At 37.9% G+C, this 16,683-nt stretch overlaps 1 protein-coding gene and 1 pseudogene across 1 annotated transcript; one reads left to right on the forward strand and one right to left on the reverse strand.

Annotated features, from left to right (window-relative positions):
* Positions 1-1,667: 1,667 nt before the first annotated feature.
* LOC128120630 (Y-box-binding protein 1-like) lies at positions 1,668-2,967 on the reverse strand (annotated as a pseudogene).
* Positions 2,863-14,809, forward strand: LOC128120807 (vomeronasal type-2 receptor 116-like). The gene is made up of 6 exons (XM_052755016.1): positions 2,863-2,960; positions 6,374-6,665; positions 7,033-7,836; positions 9,405-9,632; positions 10,626-10,749; positions 13,881-14,809. The coding sequence occupies exons 1-6, from the start codon at positions 2,863-2,865 to the stop codon at positions 14,807-14,809; spliced, it is 2,475 nt and encodes an 824-aa protein (XP_052610976.1).
* The last annotated feature ends 1,874 nt before the right edge of the window (positions 14,810-16,683 follow it).

Consider the following 16,683-nt stretch of genomic DNA (forward strand, 5'->3'; position numbering starts at 1 on the left):
AGCTCCACCTGGGGCTCAGCCGTGGATCTCTGCATCTGCTTCCATCAGAAACTGGATGAGAGTTCTATGATGACAGCCAGGGTGTTTGGCCATCCGATCACCAGAACAGGTCAGCTCAGGCACTCTCTCGACCATTGCCAGTAGTCTACAGTGGAGGTATCTTTGTGGATTTCTGGGTACCTCTCTAGCACTCTGTTTCTTCCTATTCCCCTGGGGTCTTCATTCATCATAGTATCTACCTCTCCATTCTCCCATTCTGCTCCTGATCCAGCTGGGACAAGGTCACATTTTTTTTTTTTGTCTCTTCCTGCTCATGTATCTTTGTATCATGAAACATTATTACTCTACTCAAAATACTGGAAACAATCAATGCTTAATTATTTTAGGTTTGCATTTAGCTGATTATCAGTGATGCTGAAACTTTTTAAAGCAGGTACTAGCTGTGTGTGTTTTTCTTTGGTACAGGATCTGTTTGTGTCATTACCCATTTGTTGATTGGAGGTTTTATTTCCTTGATTTACAGCTTCTTCACTTAATTGAAACCTTTTGACATTAGTCCAACATCTAAAGAACAAATGGAATGTGTTTTCTACTATTATATGATGTTCTGTAGGTAGATTTCTTTGATGTACAGAATATTTTTTCTTTTTGTAGTTACATCTTCATTTTGTGTGGTTCCATCTTTTGATACCTGAGGCTAATTGGTGTAACATTGGCATTCTCTTCAGCAATTTATCGCCTACACTAATATTTTGACAATTATTCATTCTCCTATCACATTCAGTGTTTCATGTTTTAAGCTAAGGACCGTGATAATTTCAAATTGATTTCTATACAAGGTAGAGGATAATGGTCCCTTTACACTCTACTGTGTGTTGATACCAAGCCTGTCAGCTGCCTTTGTTGCATAGGCTGTTTATCAACCTTGCTTAAAATATTTGGCTGTAGCATTGGTATGTAAAGGTAATTACAATTATCTAGAAGTACCAGCTTACCCTGGCATAATGCTTATCACCAAGAAATATAACCATAAGTATTTGAGGGTCTCATGGCAAAGAGAAATACTTATTTGATATAGGGGGCATTAACATGTACAGAGATATTGGGGAAATTGTTTGGAGGTTCATCAAAATTTTAAAGTAGAAAGAAAATGACATATGAATAGTAATTCCATTTATGGCCTCATCTCCAGAAGACTCTGCATTCAGTCATAGAGATTTTCTATCACTGTGAATAACATTCTTATCATTTTTTGTTCTTAGTTATTGTTGCTCTGTTTTATAACTTAAATACATTTTTCAATTTTATTTTTACTCTAAATTTGCATTTATTTCATTAGATTTACATAACTAGATATTCCACAAAATATTAACCATTTCTTCATTATGAGAACATTCTCTTTATTTTTCTAGCTCTTCAACTGTGTGTGTGTGTGTGCTGTCCAAATAAATATTTATTCATTATTTTTTTATTATTATTTAAGACCTTTATTAACAGGTGCTTGCAGTTTGTTGACTTTTTTTAAAAAAAAAATCAAGTTGTAAACTTTTATTACAAATTAAAAATGAAGTTCTTAAAAATCTCAACTTGACCAGATATGAAACAATTTAAAAACCATTAAAGGTGTATTGAGAAAAACCAGACCTTTTTTTTTAAAAAAACAAAACAAAACACATTTGTTATTACCAAAAAGAGACATCTTTAGGTAAAAATAATAAAAACCCCATGCTGCATAGATAATGCAGATAGTTCTAGTGTATCTGGTCAACGGGCAAAAAGCAAGTACTTAAGGTCTTCAGCTCCAATCTTTGTTCATTTCTTATTGCTGGAATTTCATATCATTTCTTCTTGTTGGATGACCAAACTGGATGATGGTAGAAATGGTAAGCCGGCATTTACTCAGCCCCGCCCTGCTCAGCCTCGGGAGCCCATGAATTCTCAGGTGGTGGATCAGCTGCTTTTGTCTCTTTGCCATCTTGTGGTTTAGGGTTCTCTGGGCTTCTGCGTCGGTAATTGAAGTTGCGGCGGTACCGATGTTGAGGTGACTGCTGACCTTGGGTCTCGTCTCCTTGATTTTCCTTGTCCTCTTCATTGCCATCCTCTAGGCTGTCTTTGGCGAGGAGGGCCCCTGCGGAATCGTGGTCTGTAACCCCGATACTTATTCTGTCTCACTGGTCTACCTTGCTCTCCTGCACCCTGGTTGTCAGCACCCTCCATCACTTCTCCTTGCACAGGAGGGTTGGAATACTGTGGTCGATGCCCATAGGGTTTCCTCAAGAAGTAAGGTTCCGGGAACCTTTGCCTGCGATAGGGCCGGCATTGTGGGGCTTGGCCTTCAGGAGCGCTTTCCGATCCCTCGTTCTTTTCCCCACTCTCACTATTCTGGTAATTTTGCTGGTAATTGCGTGGAGGACCCCTACGACGTGGATAGCGTCTATAATGGTTACGGTCTGCTGCGTATTTACTGCCTTGAACTGGAACTCCACCAGGTCCTGTAACATTTGCTGCCTCCACACCCTTTTCTCCTTCAACAACATCAAACTTCACAGTCTCTCCATCTCCTACACTGCAAAGGTACTTCCTGGGGTTATTCTTCTTTATAGCAGTCTGGTGTACAAATACGTCTTCCTTGGTGTCATTCCTGTTGATGAAACCGTATCCGTTCCTTACATTGAACCATTTTACTGTTCCCAAAACATTCGTTGCGATGACCTTCTTGTCCCCGACGGCGGGCGCCGCCGATGTGAGGCCGCCTGGGCCACCACTCCCTGCGCCGCTGCCGGTGGAGTCGGGCTTGGTGTCGGCGGCGCTGAGGGCGGCGGCGGGGCAGCGGGTGTCTGCTGGGTCTCGGCCTTGCTGCTCATGGTTGCGGTGGTGGTGACTGGGGCCGGCGGCAAAGGCTGCGGCTCCTCCCGGGGTGTGATGGTGACTAGGCCGGCGGCGGCGGTGGGGCTCTCAGGGCTCTCTGGGGTCTGCTCTCCGCTCCTGCTACCGATCGAACTCTCATTATTATTTTAATGAGGTTTCATTAGTGGGAAATAGCCTTATAATCATTAAAATATTTATTTCTGTATATATGTGTATGTGTGTGTGTGTTGAATTTGTGGATAATATGGTATAGCATGAATACTTTAGTTTTTTTGATACAGCTTACAAATTCTATGAATATAATATTCCCTTTCTATTTACATGTTTTTATTTATATCCTGCATGTTAACCTTTGTTTTATCTTTGTTGTCAATATAGTTATTACTGATTGCATTACTACTCAATGGATACCTTTTTTCTTTACATATGTTAGCATGTATACATAAAGTTCAGAGTACATGATGTAGGGGATCAAGGTAAATCACAGGGTTAGAAATTTCAAAGCTGTATGTCTTGATATATAGTCTGGAATACTAAAGCTGTAGGTTGTAATGGATTCGAAGGAGTGGACTTGTTAATGGGGCAATAGTAAGGAGGCAAAAAGCAAAAGTGTCCTTATTCCAAGTCCTTATATAGGTGTCCCTCATACATTATCTCCATTATAGGTGTGTCTTCCTACATTAAGATGTAGATTAAGGAAGTGTGCAAAATAATTGGATTAAAAGAATTTTTCCCTACCTCTAATATCCAGATTATATGTAGTGAGGTAGATAATAAGAGTAACATTTTAGGTCCATCCTTTGCCAAATGGACACACAATCATACATCATTTTCATGTGATTGGTATCCAAATGAACAGACCATGAGACATAGGAGGTTTAACAAATAAATTTACTCCGTGTTGTGAAAATAGTCTTTCAATGGGAAGGCCTCAAGTAAGTCTATTCTTTCTTTTTAAATTCCCAATAACACCAAGTTTCATTCTTATTGAACTTCACCATAGAGAACCCATGAATTCATGAGGCTTACTTACAGAAAATAAGTAAGGTCTTTCTGATGAGAGTGTGGTGACCCAGACCTAGTCACACTGAAAATTCTTTACACAGTATGTAGGAAGATAATTTATTACTTCATAGATTGATATCCCTCTCCCATCTTTTAAAAATTATTGTCAAGGCATCTTCTAATTTTTTATAGTTGTATTAACTATTAAAATATCCCTTTGTCATCATTTTAATCATTTTAAGGTATGAAGGTGGCTATTGTTTAACTTAACATAGAGGACAAAACCCCTGTGTTGGATCTTCAAACAAATATTTATTCATTATTGTTTTAATGAGGCTTCATTGGTGGGAAATAGCCTTATAATCATTAAAATATTTATTTCTGTGTATGCATCCATACATGTATGCATATATATATGTATATATATATATATATATCACATTTAAAAGCACAGATATAACTTATTTGTTCATGAAGGATGGCAGTTTTCCAATATGAGTAACATATACTCACTTAGGAAAATAATATCTTAAAAGTAATTGATAACTTAAGAGATATGAACCATATTATAGACCTAGAGTTATTATAAGAATCAAGGGGTCATTTTGGTCATATATATATTTTGGTCATTTGGTCATTTTGACCAAATTTCTATGACTCCAAATGTCTTTGACTTAAAAGTAAACACTAATTTTCTATGAAAAACCTCAGGTTAATTATTCCAAAGAAGTGTTCAGAAACACAGTCATTTTTATTCATTTTACCTATGTGGTCAGGTTGGTAAAATATATAATTTATTTAAAATATTTTAAGTTTGTTTTTTTTTTGTTTGTTTGTTATTACTATGAACAAAATTACCTAGGGCCAAGTTAATAATTTTACTTTATAGGAGCACTTACTTATAATCATTTTGTTATTAAAAACATGATGTAAACATTAAACCATACTTCATATGGACAGTCTATTCATAATTAATGTAAAAGACAAACTCTAATAAAAAATTTTATGATTGTTGCTTGTTTGGATTATATTTTTATCTTTTTCATTATAAAAGGGAAACTTACCAAAGGGATCATTAGTCAACATGTAGTTAGTTTGAGCAGACATGAGCAGATATTCAGAGTGTGAGGGGCAAGTTATCTAAGAGGAAAATTGCCTTGGACTTACCAGTGAGAATTAGCAATTAGACCCAGGAGACCACCATAGTAGTGCTTTCCTGGCTACAGCTTGTCTCTCACATGACAATTTATCCTCAGAGTTTCTGTTGGGATCTGTGATTTTTCAATGAGGATCTCAGTAGAAGCCAGTAATTATATCATTTAATAACCTATTCATGTCAAAAACAGAGAAAAAGCATTAAAATGACTAAATAAACACCATATAGGTCCAATATTTCCTCCATTGTCATATATAAAATGGATGTAGAGATCCTATTGGGATCACTGGGACCATGACATAAAATGATAGCCACTATTTTGGATTGTCTCAAGTGGTGACATTTACCAAGATGGTGGTGAAGTCACATGGCATATGCTTTCTTTATGATATCATTAGAAAAGTTAGCTACCAAGTCATATGGTTGCCGCCATCTTGATGAGGATCCAGAAGTCACGTGCATAAACTAGGTCATAATTTCTGTTCTCATTGAAATCACCTGCAAGGTAATGTAATTACATCAATCATCAGGGCATTCAAGGTTGTTGTGTAATCTACTTTGTGTGGGAGGTAAGAACATACTGAAAGGATAAAGAAAGAACCAGGAAGATGGTGGAAAATTCAAAAACTGAGTACACAGTACCCCAAGAGGATTCAAGTCATGACTGTGGGCTGTTAAACCATAAGAAGCTCACTCACTTATCCTGTTCTTCATTTTATGGCTCTCAGAAAGGAGAGGGAGATGACATTGGAAAGGAGGAAATGTTGTTCAAGGAGATGTGCATGTGTGTGGGAAAACCTCATCCCTCCCAGGCTCAAACCCATTATTGCTTTGGGATTGATGTATGAGACACAGGCAGACATCGCCATAAGCAACATTGTCCCTTAATCAGGAGAACAGAAAGGCTGCAGTCTCTCCATCTATGTACAGACAGAGTGAATGTGCTGTTGGAGTCTTGTGGTTTTTATAGTACAGAACAGGGGAGCCTTTAAGGAAGTAAGTTTCCATCTGCTGGTTATTTCACTAAGCATCAAAGAATTAAGGAGTTTTGTTGGTGTTTATCCGATACTAGTGATTACAGGTTTGATATCAGTTCGGGTCAACATTCCTGTCCAGAAATTTTAGATACACCCTAGGCTTTTAGGTAAATAAACCATCGCTTACTATATGCTATGGCATTCAAATTATAACCATTACCATGATGACAAAACTTATTGTTCATAGATATATCATATTAATGATATAAAAGCCATTGCATTCATATCATATATAATGTGGTCCAGCATCATACTGTTAAATATGATATGAGTCCCCATCATAAATATTGACAATCCTTTTCTGCAGATTCAAGTTGAGGAGCTACCAGTTTTCTTTGGCCTTCATATTTGCCATTGAGGAGATCAACAGAAACACTCACATTTTACCCAACACATCTCTAGGATTCGAGATCTATAATGTCAAAAACAATCAATGGAATATTATGCAAGAAGCCTTTCTTTTCCTCACAGGAATTGGAATAGACATTCCCAATTACACATGTAGAAGAGAGAACAAGGCTGCTGCTTTACTTACAGGAAGATCGTGGATAATATCTGCACAAGTTGGGAGACTGCTGAATCTCTACAACTATCCACAGGTGAGGAACATGGCTGTGAGGGATCAATAAACCCAAAATAAACTGCAGGCACTGAGGTGTTTACAAATGTAAAGAAGTGAGGCTGTGACATTCATCTACCAAGGAGAATAAATCAGGCATTTGGATATATGTAATCTTTTATGATGCTTGAGATAGAGAAGAGGAAGAGTTTGGGGCCTATACTGGGTGTTCAGAAAAATCTGTGTCTTGTGAGGAATTCTCTATAAATGTCTTCGAAAACAAGATGAGGGTTTAAAACACCATGAGCAAAAGTTAGTCTATACCAATCCAAAGTGTCACCTCAGGTTTAAGACTGTGTTCTATGTCAATATTTTCACTCTTCTCTCATACTTGATATTTCCTTCAGATAAATTTTGGACGATTTGACACTATCCTAAGTGACAGAGTTCAGTTTTCTTCTCTCTACCAGACAGCACCCAAGGACACATCTCTGTCATACGGCATTGTCATTTTGATGGTTCATTTCAGCTGGACCTGGGTGGGATTGGTTCTCGTAGATGACCACAATGGAGCTGAGATCCTATCACAATTCAGAAGAGAGATGGACAGTAATCATGTGTGTGTAGCTTTTGTAGAAATGATTACTGAAAACTGGATTAACTTGGGTTACAAATCCAAAACAAGTCATCGGCAGATCCTGAAATCATCTGCAAATGTGGTTATCCTTTATGATGTCACTAAATCTTTTTATGGTATAATAATATATTTAGGGGAATTTTCAGTTACTTGGAAAGTCTGGATCATAAAGTCACAATGGGATATAACTACTGATGTTCCTTATTTCATATTTGATCCATTCCATGGGAGTCTCATTTTTGAACAACACCATGCTGAGATTTCTCATTTTAGGAAGTTTGTCCAGACATACAACCCTTCCAAATATCCTGAAGACTATATCCTTGCTCTTTTGTGGAACAAATACTTCAATTGCTCTTTTTCTGGATCTGATTGTAAAATTTTGGATAACTGTCTACCCAATGCTTCTTTGGAAATGTTGCCTGGACATGCTTTGGAAATGGACATGACTGAAGAGAGTTACAATGTATATAATTCTGTATATGCTGTGGCTCACAGTCTCCATGAGATGACTCTCAAACTAGTTGAAATCCACATTCCTGGAAAAGGGAAGGTAAATACCTACCCTTGGGAGGTAATTTCTCTTCTTGTATATTTTATCAATAGCCCTGTGTCATACTGAAGTTTTCTACAAGCATACAATACATGATTGTACACTGTGACAGCTTTTGCCAAGAAGCATCTGAGTAACTGTTTGTAATTCATAGTCCAGAAGTCTTTGCAGACACATGCGCCATTGTCATTGATGAATGGGTGGAAATAAGAAGGATTAATTGTGTATGTATTACAATTAAACACAGAATCTTCCCATGATACTATACACAACTGAAACATCATTATCTCTAAGTATGTTTCTGAATAGAAATAGGAGTTCTAGATCCTAGATGATCAAATGCTATTAGAACCTTATAGTTCGAATTCTGAAGCTATGTTTATGTATCCTAACTTGAAAGACCCCCGTAGGTAGTCTTCCCTCTGGAGAGACCCTCGCCCAGAGATCACACCGAGACCACAAGTCAGATGCAAACAGCAAGAGGCTTTATTCCGGAACACGGGTTCCCGGGGCGACACAGTCCCTCCAGAGGCTGAAGAGACTGGTGCGCCGACGGGCTGGAGTGGAGGGTTTTTATAGGGTTGGGCAGCGGAAGGGCGGGTACAGAAGCAGGAAGCATAGTTTACAGGGTTCTGATTGGACGATTCGTATGAGGCCAGGTTCAAACTCAGGACAGCTCGTGGTTTTTCCCCCGAGCTCGACACGCCTGCTGACTTGGCTCTTATCCAGGGTACAAGTTGTTTTTCTGACCTTTAGTTCCCTGTTCTGGGGCCAGGTGGCCGACCGCAGACACCCGGCTCGTTCCTGCGCCCATGTCCTCCAACTGAACCCTCCCCGTACTCCTCAGGCCCTGCTCAAAATGGCGTCAGGCCGAGCAAGCATGCTGGGGCCCCTCAGCACCACCCCAGAAGAGTCCCGGGGTCCTGGCCTGCACCTCCCTGCAGGGCTCCCCAGTCCTCAGGCCGCGCCACCCCCACAGGGTCCCCGAGTCCCCAAGCTGCGCCACCCCGGGGGTACCCGGGTCCCAGTTTGTACCCCCCGGAGGGTCCCCGGCCCTTGGCCTGCTCCATCCCGCAGGGCCCCTGGCGCCCGGGTCGCGGCCCGCACCACCCTCGCCGGCGGCGGCACCGGGCGCTGGCGCCGGGCAGCGGCACCAATCGGGCTCGAGGACACGGCGGGCCCGGCCTGGGAGCCTGCGGTCTCCGCCCGCCGCGCTACGACGCGGGGCCCGGGCGCGCGGGCGGCTAGCGCGGGGACGGAGATGCGGCCCGGCCTGCGCTGCCCGCGGCTCCGCTCCTGGCGGCCTTTCAAACTGACCGTTTTATTTAATCAACATTCAGTGATTAAATTATTTTGTTAGTTTGTTTGTTATTTTGTGTTTGTGTGTATGTGTGTGAATTCTTTCTTTTGAAACTGAAAGGAAACATTATGATATGTTCATTTTTAGTCTTCATCCATTAAAATGTTGTTAGCTTGGTATAGCTTGTAATTAATGTCAAGGATTTAGGACACTGAGGCCCATGACTTCATTGGTTTCTGATGCACATTTCTGGGAATAAATTCATCATCAAATTCTGCATCTCTTTTAGCTTCACCTTTATCTCAAGAATATCCATTTCAAAAATGGTGCTGGAAAACTTGTGGTTTTCGATTCACAAAGGAAATATAATGCTGAATATGATATTCTCAATCTCTGGAATTTTCCCGATGGTCTCAGACAAAAAATGAAAGTTGGAACATTTTCTCCTAAAGCTCCACAAGGCCAAGAACTGTTTTTGTCTGACCATATGATACAGTGGGCTATAGGATTTACAGAGGTGGGCTGGATCCTATCTCATTGTTTTGTTCTCTATTTCAAAAAGCTTTCGTTTGTGGTTGTAATGATTGTTGTTCCTTAAAGAATGCACAAAACTACAGTCATATGAGGAACGTGTTCTTGCCCTATTATGTGTGATGGGAATGTTTATTTTACTATATTTTTTCTATGGGCCCTCCTTTCCAGTTATAACTACAATGTCTATTTATTAAGATTTCATTCCTGTCCTGAAACCACCAGACAACAGTAGTAATTTGACTCCTACGTTAGGAAATATCAGTCCATGATCATTTTGCTTTCAGGTACTTGGCAATGCTCTGTAGCATGGACGGCACATGTACATGGGTTAATTGAATGTCTTCCTGATGAAAAAGAAAGCAATTTGTCAAACAACCCCCCCCCCAAAAAAAAAACAGGATGACACAACATAAGAACAAAGACTTTGTTGGGTCACACTTGGAGTGATCAGTTCATAATGATTCAGGCAATCATATTGGCAAATGAAATGGTGCTATCTAATTATAGAATAGGTCGTCCACTTCAAGTACTCTAATGTAGATCATCTCTCACATAAAGTTACAAATACTAGTTTATGGGGTAACTCTGAATCTGGTCAAGTTGACAAATATAAATTCAGCATCATCATTGGGAAACAAAACTGTTCACTCCAGGTGTCAATAAGTCCACAATAGGATCAGTGTGGCAATACAGCTGCCTATTTATACACATATTTAGTGTCCAAACATCTTCTTATTTTGCCCTGCCTCTTATATTTTCACAGTTTTTCAGATTTCTATTGTCTTTGGATCATTGTTTTAACACATTGAACTTCATGGGTGTACTATATTGAAATTAGAGGTGGTGCATCAAAACAAGAATCTGCAAATGCTAAATATAAATCTTGCCATCTCATTGTTCAGTCTTGAAAAATAACATATTTATTGTTTTAAAACTATACACTCCTGAGTATTTTCTCTTTTATATCTATATCTAGGTTCCTCGCTCTGTGTGCAGTGAGAGCTGTGGTCCTGGATTCAGAAAATCCCCCCAGGAGGGCAAGGCTGCCTGCTGCTATGATTGTACTCATTGTCCAGATAATGAGATTTCCAATGAGACAGGTAAGTGCCAGTCTAACTGGGGTATTTGCCACCCTCTCTACAGTGTTCTTCAATGTCTAAACAGATGGACAAGTTCTGTGAAGGAACAAGGAACAGTAGAGATAAGTCCTCTGATTCTTTCATTTAGAATAAAAATGTTTTGGTTCATTCTATCATCAGTTTAAATGGTACTCAGGCCTTTGAAACTCATACTTGATGTATGTTTTTGTTCCTCTACAGCCACTGTTCCTTTCAGAGAATAACTTTATCCATCACAGAGTAGCCTGCTTTATTTCACCATGCATTTAATACACACACACACACACACACATACACACACACACACACACACACACACACACACACACACACACACATCCCCCATAAATTCCTGACTTTTCATGTATTTGAAAGCATATTTCATTCATAGCTAGCATACACGTGAAGGTTGGATTGTAACATCCCTTATTTGCATAATTTCAGTCATATTTCTAGATTTATTAGATGTGATCAGGTCAAATTTGATTTACCTGTAGACTTACTTAAAAATATGTTATAAAAAATTTTTCATTTTGTTTTAATGTGAGTGTTTTGCCTGCATGCATGTACGTGTACATGTACTTGCTTAGTGCACATCAGAGTTAGAAGAGGGCCTCAGATCTCCTGGGGGTGGAAGAAGAGATAACATTGACATTCATGTGGGTGCTTGCAACTGAAACTAGGTCCTCCTTAAAAGTAACAGTATCCTGAACCACAGAACCATTTATCTACCTTCATCATTTTTTTTTTTTTTTTTGGTTTTTCGAGACAGGGTTTCTCTGTGTAGCTTTGCGCCTTTCCTGGAACTCACTTGGTAGTACAGGCTGGCCTCGAACTCACAGAGATCCGCCTGGCTCTGCCTCCCGAGTGCTGGGATTAAAGGCGTGCGCCACCACCGCCCGGCCTACCTTCATCATTTTGATTTCCAGTATAAATAACATTCAATATTCCCTTAATAAGTGTCTTTTCTCCCCCTTTTTCCTCCATCTCCATGTGAGTACTAGAAACACCAAGCTATTTAACTTCCATGGAGAGGGATATGCATCAGTCCATTGATAATAAATATATAAAACTTGTGGACCAGAATATATCTGTTAGGCAGGTATGGTCAATAACCTCTTATGAGAATCTTAGATTGAACACAATTGTTTTTAAGCTAAAGGTTTCTATTTATCATGAATTTGAACCTAGATTTGTATCACTTCTCTGTTAATTTGATTATCATAAGCTAAAGAATACAATAAGTACACATTGACTCATTTTATACAATTGAATCCTTTTTTATAACAAGTTCATAGAACCATTATTAAACACAGGAGAGGTAAATTATGTTACAATGCCTTGTGTCAACTAGTTGAAATGGCACTTCACCACTTCTAAGGATAGTGTTATGGATATGATAGGCATAGATGCACACTCTTGTTCTCAGAAAAAGACTGGACACTGATCTCGAAGGATATTCTTTCCCAGGCAAATTTGGACAGAGTAGAGGAACCTTATGTCAAAATATATCCAAGGAACAGAAAATAAGTATGAGACATTTGAGAATATTGAATGTGAGGAGCACACACAGATACTTTGAATACAGAGAGAAAATCAAAGAGAATTCCTCTAGCTCATCATTTATTTCTAATAAGATCTTGATATAGTAATTGAAATACTTTAAGTAACATAATGTTTTTTCCAGAACACTCAGATGTTTAACTTTACTTCATAAAGATAGAAAAATTCAAAATTTTTTGGTGGTTTTAGTTTTCTTAATTACAAAATGTGCATATTAAGACTGACTATGAAGACAATCAAAGACTTCATGTGCATATAGGTAATTGTGTGCATTGGTGCCATGATAAGTTCATGCACGTGCTGACTATATCCACTGGAGTAAACCAGAAATATCAGTATCAAATTATGTATGGTTCGAGCTTAAGGAGACACTTTAAAATATTTTTGGTAAGAAAGAATAAAATAAAACATAAATGCTAAATCTTGCAAAATAATGAACCCCATGCCGCAAATACTATAGAATGGAGTGTATCTATATTTAAAACATCATGTTCAAATCTCTATAAAATATGTGTCATGTCTTATGCACACTGTGCTTTCACTAAAGAATATATGAGGTTGTACATATAAAGCATTCATGCTCTGTAAGAAACGATTAGAAGCAAATGTATAAGATATAGTAAAGACTAATTGCCTTGAGATATTGAGCAGAGCAGGAAGGCACATCTGAGAGAAAAAAATAAAATGCTAGTAATAGAATAAAAGATTCTGTAGACACTAGCAAAACATGACTTCAATATATTTCAATTAGAATTTTCAATAACAATTAAATAGCAAATTCCACTTTGCAAAAATATCAAATAACTTTAATAGAAGTATGAAATAGAAATATTTTAATGAAATATGTAATAAATATATTTATATCTTATAATTCAAGAAGAAACTCACAAATGATAAAATTTAAATTATCACAAAAATATTACATGACCAACTAAGATTGAAACAAGAGTTTATATCTTTCTGTTAAATAGATATTTTCTCCCTGGGAATGATAAAAGTTTTAAAATGGGAGTTTTTCCATCTTTTAAGAATTTAATAATTCTCATTCTCACAAGCAAAAGGATAAAACAATGGAGAAATACATAAATTCTATGTAAACAGGTCAATTTTGATATTAGAACTAAGAATAATATTACAAGAAAGTAATTTCAAAACATGTGATCTTACAATTAACTCACATGACAAAGTCACACAAAAGAGTTCAGAAGGAGGCTGTCCTATGATCAAGTTATATTTATGTAATTTAATTCAGTAATTAATGACAATTTAAATAAAAAATACAAATTATCATGTAATTGAAAATATATTTAAGTATAACAGTGAAAATTATAGACTTGTTCACTTTATGTCCAACAAAGAAGATTGGCAATATTGATCTGGAATGATTGATTAGAGAGCATATGATAATTCGCACAATTTGGCACTGGTTTACTTGAATCTAAAACAACAAAGGAAATGTGGGCAAATGTCAGTGAACTGGTGCTAGGAAGAGGATTGAGATAAAAGGGGAGCCTGAGCAGAGACTCACAATAACTTTAATTCCTCAGTAGATATGGATCATTGTGTAAGGTGTCCAGAAAGTCATTATGCAAACACAGAACAGAACCACTGCCTCCAGAAAGCAGAGACTTTTCTGGCCTATGATGACCCTTTGGGGATGGCACTCACCTACTTGGCCCTGGGCCTCGCTGTATTAACAGCTGGTGTTCTTGGGGTCTTTGTGAAGTATTATAACACTCCCATTGTCAAGGCCAACAATCGGGCTCTCACTTATATTCTGCTCATCACTCTGACCTTCTGTTTTCTCTGTTCATTGCTATTCATTGGCCATCCCAACACAGCAACATGTATCCTGCAGCAGAGCTCATTTGGAATCCTATTTACTGTGGCTCTCTCCACAGTCTTGGCAAAAACTATTACTGTGGTTCTGGCTTTCAAGATCACAGTTCCAGGGGGACTGATAAGGTGGATATTGATATCAAGGGCTCCTAATTTCATCATTCCTGTCTGCACCCTTATACAACTTGTGCTCTGTGGAATTTGGCTGAGCACCTCTCCTCCTTTTATTGACTCAGATGTTTACTCTGAACATGGACACATAATTATTATATGCAACAAAGGCTCCAGTATTGCCTTCCATTCTGTCCTGGCTTACCTTTGCTCCATGGCACTTGGGAGCTACACTATGGCTTACCTGTCCAGGAACCTGCCTGACACATTCAATGAAGCCAAGTTCATCACTTTCAGCATGTTGGTGTTCTTCAGTGTGTGGGTCACATTCCTCCCTGTCTACCACAGCACCAAGGGGAAACTCATGGTGGCGATGGAAGTCTTTTCCATCTTGGCTTCCAGTGCAGGACTCCTAGGTTGCATCTTCTTCCCCAAGTGCTACATTATTTTGTTGAGACCACATAAGAATGTACTTTATCATGTCAGAAAACAAAGCACCATAAGAGGAAAAGTCAAACCAACAGCTTAGTTTGTGATTTGTTAATTACATAGAAGTCTTCAAGTCTGTTTAACACAAACCCAATTGTCAGACCATATAGCAATTTAAGATTTTGTATATATTGATTTCATTTATTGATGGAATCCATCTTTATTCTCTCATCTTCTAATATTTTCTATATATTTCTCTAAATTAGAAAGCCTAATTCTATAAAAATTCATTATCTCTCTCAAATAGTATTAAAGAAAAGATGAATGGGAAATGGAAGTATTCTTCACCTCTTCAACATTGCATAACTTTGCTTTTATAGCACCAAACATTTTTATATGTACCCATGTGTTTTTGATGCCCTTGGTATGTTCCCAGGATTCATTGTGCTTACATTACATGTATGATTTTGCTATGAAGGCAGGCACATTTTAAAAGTTGAATATGATTTGGACATGAAGATATTACTTGGCCAAATAATGGCATAATGAGAAGCTTACTATAAGAGAATGAAGATCAATTTATTTCTTAATTATAGCTCAAATCACATATCAGTTAATCAGATAATTACCTAAATAGTCAATTCCATGAATCTGTGAAGAATGTGAAAATCCATGCTGTAATCAAGTCTGTAGAGCCTGTACCTATGTCTATCTTTGATTATAGATATCCAAATGGTTTAGGTACTCAATTATTCAGAATTATTCAATTGTGATAAATTGTTCTACATTATTTCAACTGATACTGTGTATTATGTAAATCCTGCATCTTTATGAGTACTCATTTCTCCATCTTTTATCAATGTTTCATATAACATATGTAATTCTTTGGTAATAACATTTCTGACTCTTCTTATTTCTTGTGAAATGTACATTTGCATAAAAGTCTAAGACATTATGTGCTGTTTGCCTTGTATCTTGTCATTTCTTGTAATCAGTCATTTTATAATTCACAAGTTGTAAACTTTCAAGAATAAGTTAGAGAGTAAATTATGTATAGAACTATAATTAAATTAAAACCAAGCCAGATTCTATCTTTGGAATAGGTTTATGAGGGTGATGTTTAAAAATTCATTTTCTTGTACAATAATTTGTGATCATGGTTTGTCCTCCTTAATCTCCTCTCAGATCCTCCTTTAATGCCAACCATTTAACTTAATGTCTTCTTTTATTATCTATTTAGAAAAAAGGTAAAATCTAACCAGAACAAAAAAACAAACAAAATATGTAGACTACATGGCAATGTACACACACACAAACACACACATACACACACATACACACATACATTCACATACAAGTATACAGCCTGCAGTATAAGACACTGCAATAGGGGCATAGATCTTGGGGGAGTAACAAACCTCCCAACATCTGATTTGACTTTTGGTCCACTCCATGAAATGGAAAACATACCTGACAATTTTTTCATGTGTCATAGCACCTGAAGCTAGACAGCTCAGGGGCCTAGGGTAAAACCAAATACAATAGTTCTAGTAAAGGAACATAGCAATAAAATAACTCCTAATGACAGTCTGGAATATGTCAGTGCCTTCCTCAACTATTGTCAAAGAAGATACCTCCTGCAGCAAATGAGTGTCAGTATAGACACCCACAGCCTGGCATTATGCTGAGAATGATAGACCTTGGAATTATCTGCCCTAAATTGTGTGCTTCCAGCTAATCTCTCCCCTCAGTACCCAAGGAACACTGTGGCAGATGAGGTGGAAAGAGTGTTGGAATAGAGGAATAGAAGGAATAGAGGTCACCAATGAAACAAGACCCACTACATCAATAAAATAGATTTACATATGCACTCATAGAGACTGAAACAACAAGACTAGGGCCTGCTCTGGTTCTTAATAACTGGGGTCATACAGCTGAAATGGGAAGTGTTCACATTCCTCCATTCTTTACCCA

This window comes from Peromyscus californicus, unplaced genomic scaffold (genome assembly GCF_007827085.1).
Source record: "Peromyscus californicus insignis strain IS unplaced genomic scaffold, ASM782708v3 Scaffold_2__1_contigs__length_46816999, whole genome shotgun sequence".
NCBI classification, from domain to species: domain Eukaryota; kingdom Metazoa; phylum Chordata; class Mammalia; order Rodentia; family Cricetidae; genus Peromyscus; species Peromyscus californicus.